Genomic DNA, 16,452 nt, shown 5'->3' with positions numbered 1-16,452 from the left:
TCTAGAACACAGTCGACATGATTTCCGATTATTTCTGGACTTAAGTCCTGTAAACTCATCTTCGAGAACCGTAAGTCGCTATGTAGATCAGAAGTGTGAAAGCTTTCAAAGCTACAGCTAGATCTCTCATTCGAACCAGAATGAAGTTGAGATTTGCCTGACAAGTTCGCGATCTCGGAACTTTCTGCGATTTGTCGCTTCCAAACTTCTTTAGCAATGATAACCGAGTGTTCCTGTTTCAGCAGCCATAGAATATCTTCTCTATGTTTTATTCCGATCACAAAAACCGTTCTTTTTCGAGCCCCGAAAATGACTTTCGAGAAGGTTTTCAGCCATTTTGAAGTCGGCTCTTCAATATTTTGGTTTTGGGTGCTGTCAAAGAAATTTGTAATTTCTTGCTCGCTCGATTCGCTTCGTTTCGTGTTATGGTATTCTAAAGCAGCATAGGATCGAAGTTTTGACATGCAAAAACTGAAAGGTTTTGATGGTTTTTCAGTCGCCAAATCTTTGACAACGCTAGCAAAGAAATCGTTCAAGCCATGCTCATTGAAATAGTTTTCGTTTTCGTCCTTAAACGTAATTTCATTCGTTCGCTCGGGTGTTTCTGTTCCGCCAATTGCACTCATGATATTCGACATTAAATTATCTCGGGTTGCGCTTTTGGTTGGGTCAGGTTTGATTACGTAATCAGTCCTTATTGTGCCAGGAGACACGCCCAGATCCAACAGAATCCAGACAACGGATTCCACCATTTTTTCGGGCCCGCTGACGCAAAATAATCGTTGGCAATGTATTTTACTCCGCATAAAGTCTTTGTCAATTCGACCCAGCTGTGAATATTTTGGAAACTTATTATTGGCAATTTTTCCTGTGATTTTCAACGTGAAGTCAATTTTTTTGCTTTCTGCTAACTGACTCAGCTGCTTGTAGAACGGCACTTCTGTCGGCAACCTGTTAGATTGGATGACCGTCGGCTTAGGTAACGTCTGAGCATCGGGATTGACAAGCAACTCCTCTATGATAGCCAGATGACTCATAACAGCATAACCCCCCGAAATCAGACAGAGTCCTTGGGGACCTTCCGAGGGGGTAATCAGCATGCGCGGTGAGACCGCAACCGTTCCCCACGCTTTCTTGTCAATGAACAAAATATCGTTGATTTTGACAGAAAAGAACAGAAAATGAGCAATTGTAGCTTCTAGTTTGCAGCTCACGACCGCAACTTTGACCACAGGAAGCAAAGAAGGCGGGGAAACTATTGTAAAAAGTCCACTCTTAACGTCGTTGGGCACAAAGTTTTTGCCCAAATCGTGTGAATGAACTCCTATATGTTGTCCAGCTATAAACTCCAGCTTAGCGCCAGTGAGGAAGTCGACTATAGCTAGATTTTTTGCAACTTCGTTGTAGCCAATGCATCGAATGGGAATAACAGAACGGAGGTTTGAACTTAAGTTGACATAGCTTCGGCTTTGTGAGTCGTCGGCTGAAGCTGAAGGCGTTTCACAGTCGCAGCATTGAAACATTTCGTTCTATAAAAAGCGATGAAAGTACAGTTAGCAGAAGCAGCAGGCTGAAGAATATTAATTGAAAGTAACTTAAAAGTCGATTTCTTATATTTTACTAACAGAAAAAAAATTTTCTTCAAGTTTTGAGCGTTTTTATGCAAATAAAGCAACTTGACACAATTTAAGATGGTACCCGCATTAGCAGTACAAATATTGCCATTGCTTCTAATCGAAAAGATGTGACGCTCGCTTTATAATCTTTATCTAGTGGAACCTATTTCGGTTATATCAACTGTTTGGTACCATTTGGCAACCGTTAATTGACCTTTTGATTCCGGTTGTTTGACATTTAGGTGTAATTTACATTCGCTACTGGGTTGATATCTTTGAACACGGTTTATCAATAACGAAGAGACCTTGTCATATTGAATTGATTGCATTGATGGTAGAATTTGTAAAGTTTTGCGTAAACTTTAAGGTTAAAAAAAATTCATTTGGTTTCCGTTAGAATACCCCCTCTTTCATGGCCTTGAAATGAACCCTACCTCCCCCCCTCCCCTGCAGAAGTCTAACTTGACGATTAGCTGATTGATAAATCTACTAGCGGGCTCCTTAATGGGGAGCGGACGAGGGTCGGCTTAGATGTAACTCATTATTTAATGGACAAGATTTAGTGTTCACTAGTTTTTGATATTCCGTTTTCTAAAAAATATATTCAGAAGAAATTCTGTAGGATCATTTCTATTTTATAACCAGGGGTTGATCTTGGATTTTTTCGAGGGGGGAGGGGTGGATTTTCAAAAAATTTTGAAAATTTTGTCGACCTTTTTTTTAGGTCGACCAAATTGATTTTCCGAGCTCTCCCAGAGTACTAAAAAGACCCTGGTTTGGCCAAATTTTCCTACGCCGCAGACAAAATTTTGAAAAAACAGGCCAAAAAATAGCGTTTTTTTTCGGCGCGCATAACACCCCCCCCCCCCCCCTGAAAAATCAACATTTGGCAATAAAAGACGGCAAAATTGTAGATTATGCCGAGCAATTTCTGAAAAAAACCTTCTATTTCAGAGGGTATTTACAGTCAAATTGTGGCTCGTACTTTTCAACCAATGATTTTGAAGTAAATTCAGCTATAGCATTTCATAGAATGTTGTAAATTCATTCAGAAAATTATTTTAGTAATCAAGCAGAACCTAGAATATCTTTCACTAAAATTTCAGTCATTGTTATTTTTTTCTGCTTAAAAAGTTCTTAGTTTGCCAATTCTTCATTCCTAGTTACAAAAATGGATAAACTTTTCTACGTGTCTGCAGGTAATCTAGTTTTCCAAATAGAAAATTGTATTATTCTGACACTAAATTTTAGCATAAAATATCGTATCAGACTGCGTATCTAGAACTGTCGAGAATAGAGGAGTACATTTTCAAAAATTATCTGAATATCTTGTTGACCTTTCTTGACTAAATGATCCAAAACACTAGAAAGACCCTTTTCTGATACTTTTTGAAACACACGCAGTCTTTGGAAAAAGAAGCGAAAAAAGGCATTGTTTGACGAATTGTGTTCACAAATTGGAGCTCCCCTTCAATTTTAGTATATATTGACGGCAGTGGCGTGCACAGAAATTTTTCTAGGGTGGGAGGGGGCGGTTTTTCAAAAATTTTGAAAGTTTTGCCGACCATTTTTAGGTTGACCAATTTGATAGTCCGAGCTCTCCCTTATTAGTATAAGGACCCTATTTTGGACCCTAAAAAATTCTGCGCCGCACGGGCAAATTAAAAAAAAAACAGGCCAAAAAAGGCGTTTTCAGGCATTTTTTGGAAATTTTTAACCAAAAAATTGCATTTTTTTGACGCACCGTCCACCCTCAAAATTAGTCATATTGGCAACGAAAAATGGATGTCATAAGGTTATACCAAAATTAGACCCTTTGGAAAAATTTAGCAACCAGAATTGAGGAAAAGGGCGGTTGCCACACCCCCCCCCCCCACCACCCCCCCCCCCCCCCCGCGGGCACGCTACTGATTGACCCTTCAGAAAAATTTTAGAATCATCGGCATATTTGGATGCCATAAAATAGTACCAAATATGGCTTAGGGTTTTCGACTTCATTCCTGGCCCCTAAATTAGCTAGTATCGTGATAAATATAGCTTAGTATATGATCGGATTCTGGCAGAAATCAATCAAATGCTGTTTTTACGGAATTTTTTTTTCTGATTTATCTGATATAACAAGTGTTAGCAAAATAGTGAATCAATCTGTATGAGGACAAACACTAAGTTGCGGCGCAATCAGGGGCGGACGCCCCCTCCCTCAGGGATTCCATCCCTTCACCAACCAAAGGGTCCTCTTATTATTTTATGAAATCCGTTTTCGAAATCCATGAAGAAATCCCAATTCAAATTTTCCTGAAAGCGCCTTTGGCGCCAATATATACTAACATTGAAAAGGAGCGCGCGCCAAAAAATGCCACTTTTTGGTCAAAATGTTCCAAAATGTGTCCACAAACGGCATTTTTGACCTGTTTTTTTTCAAAAATTTGCCAGTGGCGCAAAAAATTTGGTCAAACTTGGTCATTATAGTGTTCTCAGAGCGCTTCAAAAATCATTTTGGTCGACACCTAAAAACATCAGAGGCGAAGCTGAGCTTCGCATCACTTGCGATACAAAACAAAAAAAAACAAAAAAAAATCGAAAAGGTCAAAAAAATTAGATCCAATGAAAAGAATAAGGCTAGTTTTGAAACAAAAACATGACAAGGCAAAAGAATGTGTAATAAGCATCGGAAGATAATGTACCCCGCGGTGACAAAGCCAACAATACATTTTCAGAAACCCTTAAGCCAAAAAAAATAAACAAGACTTCAGACATCTGGAAAGTTAATACGTCCAACTCAACCTCAAAACACTTCATTTACTCGTCAAAAGAAACAATATGAGGACACTACGCCAATATAGAACAAGCCGAAACCTATTAAGCCCAAAAAAAAAGAAAATAAAAAGCTTAAAAAATAAAGAAAACGTTAAGACTAAGAAGATGTTAAGTTCCCTCAACCTCAAAACACAGACACGCACACACATAACTTTTTTCGCCTGTCGGAAGACGCAATATGAGGCCAATAAGCCGAAACAATTCACGCGGCAACCTATAAAGCCAAAGAAAAAGAAAAAATAGAAAAGCCGGAAAAAATTACTATCATGAAAAAATTAACTATATTTATACTAAGAAATTTAGCATTTTGAGCAATGCAGAGGCGAGTAAACAAAGTATTTTTCCGATGAAATGACTCGAAGTAGGTCACTACGCCAATAAAAAATACGCCAAAATCATGTGCGCAGAATAAAGTTTTTAAACGAAAAAAAATATGTATGTATACGAAGTGAATTTTAGTAAAGTTACAAACAGCGGAGGTTAATCAGAACACTAAAAGCAACTATAATGTAAATTTTAAGAAAAAAATCTACAATACAGCATTTGAACCGACACTTTTTTTTGAAACGGACTATTTCCCGTTTGCAAAAAAAAAACAGGTCCGGTCATATTCGAACCCAGGACCTTTGGCTTCCCAGGCGTATTGGTTACCTCCAGACTAAGTGAGCCGGAGATGCTTAAAAATATGAATTCATCATGAACCAAGATACCAATTTATTCAAGTGATTCTGTTAAAGAAATTGCTAACCCGAAAAAAGTCTATATTCCAGTTTAATAATGCTTGCTAATCGCAAGCGTAAAAAACTTGTTGAAAATCCGTACCTCTTCTCGAGAAAATCCTAGAACCGATTTTATCCAATTTACGGTGAATTGTTAGAGTTAAATTTTTTTCACAAATTTACCATATTCAGTTTTTTCGCGTTTTTTTTGCTGTTCTCTGCGACTGTTTACAATTCAAAATTAAATTTTCAGTTTAAGATTTATTAATACGTTTAAGAGATCTAATGACGGCAGCTGCTTTGTTTAATGTTGCAGAGATCTTCTTGGCGTCGAAAAAGCTCGCTAACGGTAGAAAGAAATATCGGGCTCAGTTTTCTCGGAGTTCAATGTTTTTGTCATTGCATGGAAAAAAGTTGATTCAATGAGAAATTTTTGGAAAGGCATTTGATAACTTACATTTCATTTTTTTAACTTATTTATTTTTCGAAATTAACGCGTTTTTCAAAATCAGTTTTGTCAAAAATCGTAGAAATTTTATAATAAATTGCTGAGGTTGAAAATTGATTTTTTTAATCACAGGGCAGGGTAATACGGGGATAAGACAAGGGTTTGAGGGAGTCGGTTCAATTCTCCCTCATCAATCTCTTTAATTCCGATGCGAACTTTTGCAATTGTCATCTGAATTTGTTCCTTATTATTTTTCTTGACAAAATGACCCTTAAAAACTATTCTAATGACCCGTTGAAAGACCTAAATTTCCAAAACTTTCCCCTAAAGGCAGGGGCGAATGTAGGATCCTTTTCGAGGGGGGGGCGGATTTCAAAAAAAATTCCGAGCTCTGCCAAAGCACTAAAAATACTTTGCTAAATTTTTTAAAAAAATGCGTTTGAGGCACTTTTTGGAAAATTCTTTTCAAAAATTTCGTTTTTTTTTGGTACGCACTCGCCCCTCAAAATTAGTGTATTTTGTCGCCTTGGGCGCCTTAAAAAAATTTTAGGGTCAGCCAGCCAAAAAAGGATATTTCAAAATAGTAGGAACTTTGTATTCGGCTTTGTTTTTTTTTTCGCTTTTTGTCGAGTAAAGGTAATTTCTGGAGTTTCTAAGCGCAGTTTTTGAATAAAAAACTTTAAAAATTTTTAAAATTTTGCAAAAAAAAATTGAAAAACATTTTCGAAATTTTTAAATTTTTTCTTTTTTGTTTTTCTTGTCATTTTTCTTTTTAAAAAATGTTGTCCAATGGTCCTATTTTACTATGACTCTCAGATATGTCTAATCTAATTTTTTGTTCAGATCTTTTTTATCACAACATGCAGAAAAAACGACAGCAGTTTGAAAAAAAAATTGTACTTTTTTAAGCGCTACTTGTTTGGTAAGCGAACATTCTGCGCTACTTGTTTGGTTTTGCTTTTTCAATATTTTTTTAAAAAAATTTTATCTCATTTATTCTGATTTAGCAGAAGAGTTGTAAATTATTCCAAGTATTGGAAGAAAATGAGCAATACTAAACAATGTGTTTAGAATCGCAGATAATGTGTTTGTGCCCTCGATGTGATTGTTGTTTTTAAAAAGAGGGAGAAATTAGTTCAATTTGGAGCCCTTCACTTTAGTTTGAAGGAAAACGGATAAACAATATTTTTAAAAAATTTTTTGCATTACTTGGAGAACTATGGTACTGAAGTTTGATACCATTCATCCTTTTTTCTAGGAACAATATAAAGATATTTTTACACAGGTAATTTAGATTTGCATTGCAGGGGGGTTTTGCATTTGCCTCAACTAAGAGAGTAATACAACCTATTCGAGTTTGATAGTTATCAGATAAACCTTAAAAAAGCTTGTTTTGATTCGAATATCTACAATACTATCTACAATCTACAATACAAACAACCAAGTATAAATAGATACCAATTTACTATCATACTGCTGACCTTCGAGCTTCCTAATTGTAGAAAAAAAAATTTCAGGTTCATTTGATTTGTTGACACTTTGTTTACGTCTTGCAATGCGTGAAGATGCAGTTGTCAGGTCAAGGTGGGAAAGTTTAGGTTATGTAATTTTGCTATGTATCAATGAACGAAAGAGCTTTGGCTAACGATTTGACATTAAATAATACAGAAGTGAAATACGAGAAAATTACTCGTATCAGGGCAAAACCGTTTAGGGAAGCGGTAGTGAAGTGGTGACGTCTCGACCTCTCAATCGAAACGTCGGATAATCGAGGCACACAATAATCCGTACTCGTTCCTTGAGGGTGAGGCAACCAGCCAAGAAAAGGAACCAAAAAAACTGCATGTAGATCTTAATCAAGGTTACAATAGCAGTTCGCCTTGATAAGCTGTACAGCTCGTATGTTTGTCCTTTTCCTAGTGAGTAAATGATCTTAACACGGGCAAACGATTTGAGGTTGTTCATAATAGAATCCCAATTTATAGGTAAGAACATGTTAGATGACGAACAAAATTGGAATAAAAAAAATCCAGTGCATGTTCAATTAGCACTTGTCATATTAATAAAAAAAGCTGTTATTTAAGAGAGCATGGCAATGCAAATCCTTTCAAGTTATTTACCATAACAAATAAAAGGAATAACTAAGAATTATTTTACTTCTGCTTGAATTCAAAAAAATTGATTAATGATTAAAATTAAAATTGCGACAAAAAATTCAGAGACTATGAAAAAATCAAAAGAAGTTTTGGAAAAAAGTACTGCTCATGATCAAATTGTTTGCCACAACTGAAAACTTATTTATTGGCTAAGAATAACGCGAAGATGTCTCAAGTATTTTTGTTGCTTTCAGTGATGGATGTCGGATTCCTTGGGTAGATTTTCAAAATATATTTTTAAATTTTTTTTGTTCTGTTCTTGTGTAATTTAGTCTTCCACTCTAGAGTAAATAGCAAGTCGTGTGTTGCTTTTCAAACAAACTGCTCGTATATCAGCGCAAAGCTTTGAATGCTCCCACTGCCCCCTTAACCCATATCAAATAGTTTTTGGGAAAATAAAATTGTGAAAAACTAAAAATTGTTTACAATATCAAAAATCAATTATGAAAAGGTGAGTCGTACGAAATTATTGCGACTGATTGGCCTGTCTCGGTTGAATTTGGAAAAATTTTGCTGGATAATTCGACACGCATAAAAATTTACTCTTTCAGGATTATAAGTAAAATCTACAAAGTTCGCATAAATCAGTCCACAGCATGGTCAAATTGGCAATTTTCAAACTCCGAAAATTTTGCAAAAAGTATTTAGAGGTAAAGTGTCTTTTTAAAATTGATTCCAAGAAGTCGATATCTTCTATGGTTTTTAAAATGATTCTTTTTGTAAAAATAAAACTTATTATATATATTTTCATCGCTGAAAACTGACTGATTAAAAAAACTACACCTAGCATAAATATCCCGTTTTCTTCGAAAGTCGGAACAACTATACAATTTGGCAAATTTTAAACCATCATATCATATTTTATGAAAAAGGATCACATATGAAATATTTTTCAAATTTCAGCTCAAGTAAATGAAAAAAAAATATTGGAAAATTACAAACTGATATAGTTCGAGTCTGGTAGCTTATTAAAAAATGCTTGCCTCAAGTAAGTTTGGAGCAATTTAGTTTGCGGCTGACATTGTAATGGCATAACTTCTATTTTGCGATAACTATCCCACATGACCCAAATTGGCAACTTTCAAACTCCCGTTACTCTTCAAAAAAGGGTGACGGTTAAAACTTATATTTTTTTAATTTGAGCTCAAGGCAAAGACTCTTCAGATAATTCACAAAAAAAATCCGGTCAAAATAGTTAGAAAATCAAAAGTTTGAAGTTTCTCTGAAGAAAAAAAAACATAATTTGAAAACCTTCGAAACTATTCTTCGGCGGAAAAATAAAATTGTACAGTTTCAACCAAACGACTGTTTTCACTTTTCAAGTTGTAAAATTCCAACCAAACGACTGTTTTCAGTGATGCTTCTAATTGCAACTCTTTCAACCAGACCAGCCGAGTCCAGTGAAGAGGGATTGGAACCTTACGATAAGAGGAGTAGGCTGGGAGTGGGGCGTGTCACTTGGGGATGGCATAAGAGAGGGTATTCGGAGGGGGAGGAGGCACCTATGGAGGAGGAGGGCAAGAGGGGGCGACTGAGTCACGGCTACTGGGGCAATGGCGGCAAAAGAAGAATTTAAAGTGTATGAATAAGTATAAGAATTGAAGTTTTAATATAAATACGTTTAAGCCAGAAATAAGTGATTAAGTTAAAGCCATTACTATACGTCTAATACTATACGTATAGCTTAGTCAGACTATATCAACTATATCCCAGTTGAGCTGTTAGATAAATGTAATGTGTTCAGGAGGTTGGATCTAGGATTTTCTTGAGTGGGGTGCGGAGATTTTCAAAAAAAAAATTGAAAACTTTGTCGACCTTTTTTACCTTTTCCGAGCGCTCCCAGAACACTAGCAGACCGTATTTTTGGAAAACTCTAGGGCCAATCAGCCAAAAATGGATTTCTTAAAAAAGGGTCGGCAGGGGATCGAATCCCTGAAAAAGGCGTCCCCCCCACCTTAATCCACCCCTGAATGTGTTAGTGACACCAAAAAAATGCTGCGAGTAAAAAAAATGCAAAATTTTGCAATAAACGCCCTAAGGGGTGCTCCGTATTCAGTAATTTTGATGCAGTTGTTGGATAGAAAACTCGAGACTGCCTTCATAGATACGTTTTCAGACTATATCGACAATTCTTAGAAAAAAATCCGTGATAAATGAGTAATCAAAGTTATGAAGCTTATGATGCAGATATCAGAAATCGAAAGTTTTATCTATTGGGAGAAAAAAATTCAACCTAATGGAAAATAAATTACTTCGAATAGCATGAACTTACTACCTTATTTTGAGCAAAAATCCTCGTTTATTAGTATGAGAAATTGCGTTCATGTTCCGAATTTATAAAACGATAGCTAATAAATTCGAAAAGCTAAAAAAAAACAAATAAAATCCACTGCAAAAATATCATATCGAACAGACTTTTTGAACCAGCCTATGAGTTCCAAATGCAATCAAAAACAAAATTCTGTTTTTTATTTTCGAGTTTCACAGAATAACTAACACCACTTTGAGCACTTTTCTAGATTCTGAAAAAAACTAAGTTTTTTTCGAGATATCGGATCTAATTGAAGGGGGGATACTGTTAAATAGATCAAAACGGTCAAGTTTTCAACCAATCAGAATGCAGCTAAATTCGAATTCTCAAAATAAAGCTATAGTGCTAACTTGCTGTCTTTTTTTATAGGGGTGGAGATTCTTTAGTAATTACCATAGGGAGGGAGAGATTGTTGAGTAGATCAGAGACATCTAACCCAACTTGAAAAGGCAAACATAAAATTGGTTATTCCGATGGGAGTTCTGGAAATTTATATTGGTTTTGAAAACTGAAAGTTGAGCTTCATAATTCCGGCGTTTCAATTTTTATATTGAAAAGCGGTTTTAATTCAATTTAGTTGACCGCTTTGGCTCATTTTGGAAAGCATATGGACTAACTAAAACCAAAACAATATTCAAGACTACTAAGGGTGCCAACAATTATTTTGAAAAGAAAAATCAAAAAGCCATGAGCTAACTAAGAGAAATCAAACTCGTTCTATGACAAACAAGACTGCTCGTATCAGGCGAAGCCCTGAATGTTCCGACTTACTTGGTCTCGTGGAGTTAGTAAAACCAATTAGCTGCCTCAACTCAATTTGGAACCATTTTGTAGCGCGGGATAATAAAACAAGCAGTTTGAGGCATACTTATGGCGGGTTACTATACTATTGAGAACAATCAGCTGGCTTCATGCAGAGCAAGAGAGCGATCCTTCGAAGGACAAAGCTTTTTAAAAATCCAGCCAGAACGTATATATCGGAAGTCGGAACAATAAATCACTTTCTACTTTTTGTTATTCGTTCAAGAATTTAAGCAAGCAATCCTGAAAAGATAAAGCGCAGGTGGCAGTTGTTGAGCTTAAACAGCTACTCGCACCAAAATTTCATAGATAAAAACCGATTATAATGGTTTGTCTATATAATCGATTATCATGGCAAATTAAGACAACGTATTCAATTTTTATCCATTTTAATTGATTATTTTTGAAAATAAAAAATCCATTGAAATTCATTATAGTCGATGATAATCCATTTTTGTTTTCAATATAATGGATTAATTTTTGTTCATAAAATCCATGTAATTTGATTAAATCTTGTAAATAATCACTCTACTTTTTGCAATGTTTGCAAAACTCGATTGAACACGTTCATCCAGGGGCGGCACATATGTAATATTTTGAAGAGGCCAATATGTAGTATTTTTCAAAAAAACCCAAAATTTGTTTTACGACCAGTTTTTTTCAAGAAATTTGCCTGCAGCACTAAAAATTTGGTCGAAATACATTATTTTTTGTGTTGAGGGGCGCTCAGAAAATCAACTTGGCCGACCTGAAAAAAAATCGACTAAATTTTAGATTTTTTTGAAAATCCCGCTTCTCCACGTTACCCCACACGCGTACCCCTATCTCCCCTCAGGTCCCCGCCCCCCACACACGTTTACCCATACTATATAATTACCTAACCAGTTGATGATGTTTAGTGTTTATTGGGGGTGTGGTAAACGTGTGGGGAGTGTTGGTTTGGGTTTAATTGCTGGTTTGAACGCGGGTATAAAACTCAATTAAAATAATAACAATAATACGTGACTTTTTATAAATTTTCATATTCGCGGTTGAAATTAGGAAAATGTTAAAACCAATTATTTTTGTTATTTTATAGAGACTGACTATGAAAATCCAAATTAATATCCTATTATCCACGAAACTTCAGTGCGGGTATGCCAATCAACTGTCAGTTGTAGCTGATTGATCCAAAACCCGCCAGCCTTTTTTTAGTTATCTTTATAAAACATGTAAATAATCAATATAATTCATTTTACTTATACCTCTGCCCAAGTTCATTAGATGAAACTCATGCTTATAGAAACCAAGAGTATCGTAATTTTCTGAGAATCTTTGTTTTTATAATTTAGTGCTCAAAAGATTATTTAGAAAATGAAAACAAGCTACTACCCGCACCATTTTTAATCGATTATAATCAATTTTTTTTATAATTTAGTGCTCAAAAGATTATTTAGAAAATGAAAACAAGCTACTACCCGCACCATTTTTAATCGATTATAATCAATTTTTTTTATAATTTATGGAGACTGACAATAAAAACCCATTATAATCTATTATTTTCTCATTTTACTGAGTGCGGGTACCTATTTGCGAAACTGAAAACGCGTTTCTGTTACTTTTAGCTCATTCTGGAAAACCGGAAATTTTTTGTCAATTTTTACACATTTTAGAATAAATAAGATAATTTATAGGAAAATTCTAACTTGGAGCTTTAAATTTTAGAAGATTCTGTTCTATTTTCACTGCAACCTGATCGCTTTCTTTGAAGTAAAAACGGCAATGAAAAATGATCAATAGAACTTCAAAATTTTTGATTTAAAACAAAACGCGACTTTACAAGAAGAGCATTGGAGAACTTTCAATAAAGATCAATTCCGCTTTTGAGGTTGAAAAAACAAGATTGGACAGCTGACGCGCATCCATCACAGGAGATTCTTCTCACCATCACTTTTGCAATAACAAGAAAAATTCAAAAAATCATATTATGATATCATTCTCTTGTCCCTTTTTAAAATCTTTTCGAAGCAAAACTCCATTCTTACAATAATTAAAAATGAAAAGCATGTCTTTTTGACACAAAAAAGTTTGCATTTCTCGTTGAAGCTCGAATCGCGACTGCAAAAGTTAAATAAAACACCTCGCCCCCATACGGCAGTTTTTTTGTACTTATCTTTGCGTCAAAAAACTCTAATGCAAATTTTGATCCCAATTTTGTTGATCGAACAGCACTGAACCAAACAATAATCAAACTTAGCTTCCAAAAGTTTTTAAACGCGAAAATAAGTTTTAGAGCATAATCTGTTGCTTTTTAAATAATCTCTTAATCTTTTTAGTGTTTTAGACTCAACTCAGATTAGGAAAAACCAGACGTGCTGAAAATTGGCAAAAACAACAAACTCCTGAAATTATGCATAATGTGATAACCTTTTTTCTAATTTACAATTAACCATTCTAATTAATTTTTTTATCAATTTTTTCATCATCTGTTTTCATCAAACTTCAGGCCTGCATTGATATATTTAACTTCTAATGACCGCCGTCAAAATATATTCTTCACATCATCATGCTTGCAGCTGAACAGAAAAAAAAATCAATGTTCACAGAATTCAATAGGAAAGAAACGATAGTTACAAAAGTACATACTTAATATTTACATTGAACTTGATTAATAATCTAGTTTTAACTTGATCACACCTTCAGTCCTCTGCTTCTGCGGTTGGTAGTCACACCTTCGTCATTGTCCTTCAAATTATCCTTGAAACCAAAATAAAAATGAGAACATTTTCTTAAGTAAATTAATCATGATCTTGTTTAATTAAGAACGGATCTCGGATTTTAAGAAAATTGGTGATTCGGAAAAGTGATGCGAGTTTTTTTAGTTGATTTTTACCAAATAAGATTTCAAATTACTGGCTGTCCTTTGAGCTTTTTGTCGTCTTAAAAATCGCTACGACGGTGATTAATTGATGACTAGCAAAAAAAAGATAGCCAAATTGATGGTTCTGGTCTGATTTTATTCTTGGGAAACGTTTTAGGACTGGGAAGATGTTAATCAGGTAATTTGATTTTACAATTTTTTATCAGAACGCTAATTATCTTCCTTTTTTGAAAGAAACTTCTGAGGACTATGAAAGATTTAGATTTCTTCAAAAAAGACATCTTCTCTACAACTACAACCAGGAATAAAGGGGACTCCATCGCCGCCATAATTGAGTTAAATAAACGTGCGTCCGGTTTAGATCGCCCTTTGAAGTGATGAAGATCTTCAGATGAATTTTCATGTTTTTAATTAGATTTCATTGAGAAAATAAAGCAAGTAAAATAATCCGTGATAGTTTACAACCGAGTGTCTTCAAAAACAGGCCATGGGACCACCGAATATGTTGTAAGCTACTATAGGGTCGGAGTTTTCTCCATACTTTTTAAAAAATTGCAACTTGACGTTCCGGCAGCATATATAACAATGCTATCTTGCAAGACTTTTGTGAGATAAACATACGCTGCCAAATTTCTTGCAAGATAAACATATTATTGGAAGATAAACATTCTTTGCAAAAATCTTGCAAGATCTCAAGGTCTTGCAAGATAAACCATGGCTATCGTCTAGAGTTAGTCGGCTTAGCACTAGGCACTCCCAAATATCTGACTTATTCTAAGACAATATGCTTACTTGACTTGTGTACGGGCCTTCGTTTTCCTTGTTGGATTGGGAGAAGATGGTCTTGTCGAGCGTGTATCCTTTCACGGCAAAACCACACGGCTGACAATACACTTTCACCTGAAATATAATCATTCGGTATTATTGCCGAATGCAACACGTTTTGCCACACTCACATTTCGCGTTTGATGTTTGATTTCGCAAAAAGTTCTGGCGGAATAAACTTCAAGCGGAACCCGCATTTAGGTACAGTTTGGCCTCTTAATGATTTATGAGGGGTGAAATGATCCACTAAAATTAAGAAGGGAGAATTGTGTGAGGCGCAAAGTGCGTTTAGACTGTTCCAACCATCAACTCTGGCGATAACAACCTGTGGTTCAAATGAGCGTTATCCCAATAGGCCTGCTGGTTTCGATCGGACTGCAAAAAGACTGCTTTCCAAAGCAATGTGGCTGGAATTAATTTATGGTATGTTTTCATCGACGAACATTTCGAGATCACTGTCTCTCGACATCTCTGTCTCTAAATATATCGCGCTTTAATTGTCCCAAATTGGCCAAAATGACAATCTTTAAACCCCCATAATTTTACGAAAAATGATTACTGGTTATATCTTTCAAATTTAAGTTCAAGACAACAATTTTTTTGAATGATCTTTTCAAAAAAAACCGTTAAAAATGGCTAGTTAAAAACTTCGAATTCAAAATTTGTCTGAAAAAAAATCCACCCCGAGCACAAATATTCCGTTAATTTCGTTACGAAAGTCGGGAAAACAAAACTGCGTGTGTCAGGGTGAAGCCTGAATGTTCTGACTGCCTTTTGAGGTCTATGGGGCAGTAATCACATGAAAAATTTAAATGGAGAAAAAAAATTAATTTTTTTTTAAATCTGACCTTTTTGTCAAAATCATCCCCCACACGTCATATAAAGTACAAACTGATAAATTTTGCTCCTAGTAACAAATCAATTATGGCAAATAAATTTTCTTCTACCAATTTGGAGTGATTCTAAGACGGATTATATGATATAAAAAAGTTCTGTCAAAAATGGCTAGGTAAAAAGTCGAAATTTGTGTGAAGAAAAAAACCCACCTCGAGCAGAAATATTCCATTACTTTCGTCACGAAAGTCCGAACAATTAACAAGATCCGAGATTTACACAATAAATTTACCATAAAAACATTCAACATCGATTCAATTTTTTGTTTTTGATTAGTTTGTAATATGAGGCTGATGGAACCTGATCTAAACTACATTTTATGATTGGATAAATTAGATATTTTACCAATGTAAAGTATTTAATATTAACCAATCATGATCCATCTAACTAACAACCCACTTATTTGTAAGTGCTGAAGTTACTTGTAATTTCAGCACCAGAGAGATTTGAATTTAACTTAGAAATTAGTTGGACTCTTCCGAGTACTTCAGCAGCCGCAATAAACCAGTATACCCTAGATCTATTGAGCCTAGCAGAGACTAGTTAAACAACCTGAGACTAGATAGTATAAGAGTAAGATTAGGATCGGTATTAGACTAAGAAGTTGCACGAATCTATCCGGCCGAAAATAAGATAGCGTGACGAGCAGACGGTGTACCCTATCCGAAATTACTCTATGAGTTATACACTCCAGTCCTAACTCATCTGGTGCGACCATAAGTCTCGAACAAGACCTTAATAGCTTAGAATTAACCAAAATAGATTAGAAATTAGACAAAAACATTTACAAAATGTTATACGACAATAATTTAATCGAAATGTCTCTACGACTCAATAGATCAAAGCCAATATTCCGAACCATAACAGAACTACCCGGAATTGGAAGAAGACCTCGAACCAGAGACGACATACGACAAAGTAGAAACTTGCCATATAGCTATATGATAGTTAGGCAAAAACCAGAACAAACTTTTATATTTAGAATACTACTGGCAATGAATTTAG

The 16,452-nt window shown here is 35.1% G+C and overlaps 1 protein-coding gene and 1 long non-coding RNA gene across 3 annotated transcripts in view; one reads left to right on the top strand and one right to left on the bottom strand.

Annotated features, from left to right (window-relative positions):
- The first annotated feature begins 2,645 nt into the window (after positions 1-2,645).
- LOC134845607 (uncharacterized) lies at positions 2,646-13,329 on the top strand. 2 transcript variants are annotated; one of them, XR_010162755.1, is made up of 3 exons: positions 2,646-2,815; positions 9,112-9,335; positions 13,192-13,329. It is a non-coding gene; the product is annotated as an uncharacterized LOC134845607 (long non-coding RNA). The 2 variants fall into 2 exon arrangements; XR_010162756.1 differs by having other exon boundaries at positions 13,184-13,329.
- Positions 13,330-13,393: 64 nt separating this feature from the next.
- LOC134845606 (four and a half LIM domains protein 2-like) overlaps positions 13,394-16,452 on the bottom strand; it is a 41,552-nt gene continuing 38,493 nt past the window's right edge. Inside the window, exons 8-9 of the mRNA XM_063862588.1 lie at positions 14,521-14,628; positions 13,394-13,604 (exon numbers count right to left, since the gene is read on the bottom strand). Of these exons, the coding sequence (XP_063718658.1) occupies positions 13,539-13,604; positions 14,521-14,628 (174 nt within the window). The 3' untranslated portion in view covers positions 13,394-13,538. The remainder of the gene's footprint in view (positions 13,605-14,520; positions 14,629-16,452) is intronic.

The sequence above is a fragment of the Symsagittifera roscoffensis genome, chromosome 5, assembly GCF_963678635.1.
Source record: "Symsagittifera roscoffensis chromosome 5, txSymRosc1.1, whole genome shotgun sequence".
Lineage (NCBI taxonomy): Eukaryota > Metazoa > Xenacoelomorpha > Acoela > Convolutidae > Symsagittifera > Symsagittifera roscoffensis.
This window is presented reverse-complemented; position numbering and strand designations above follow the sequence as displayed.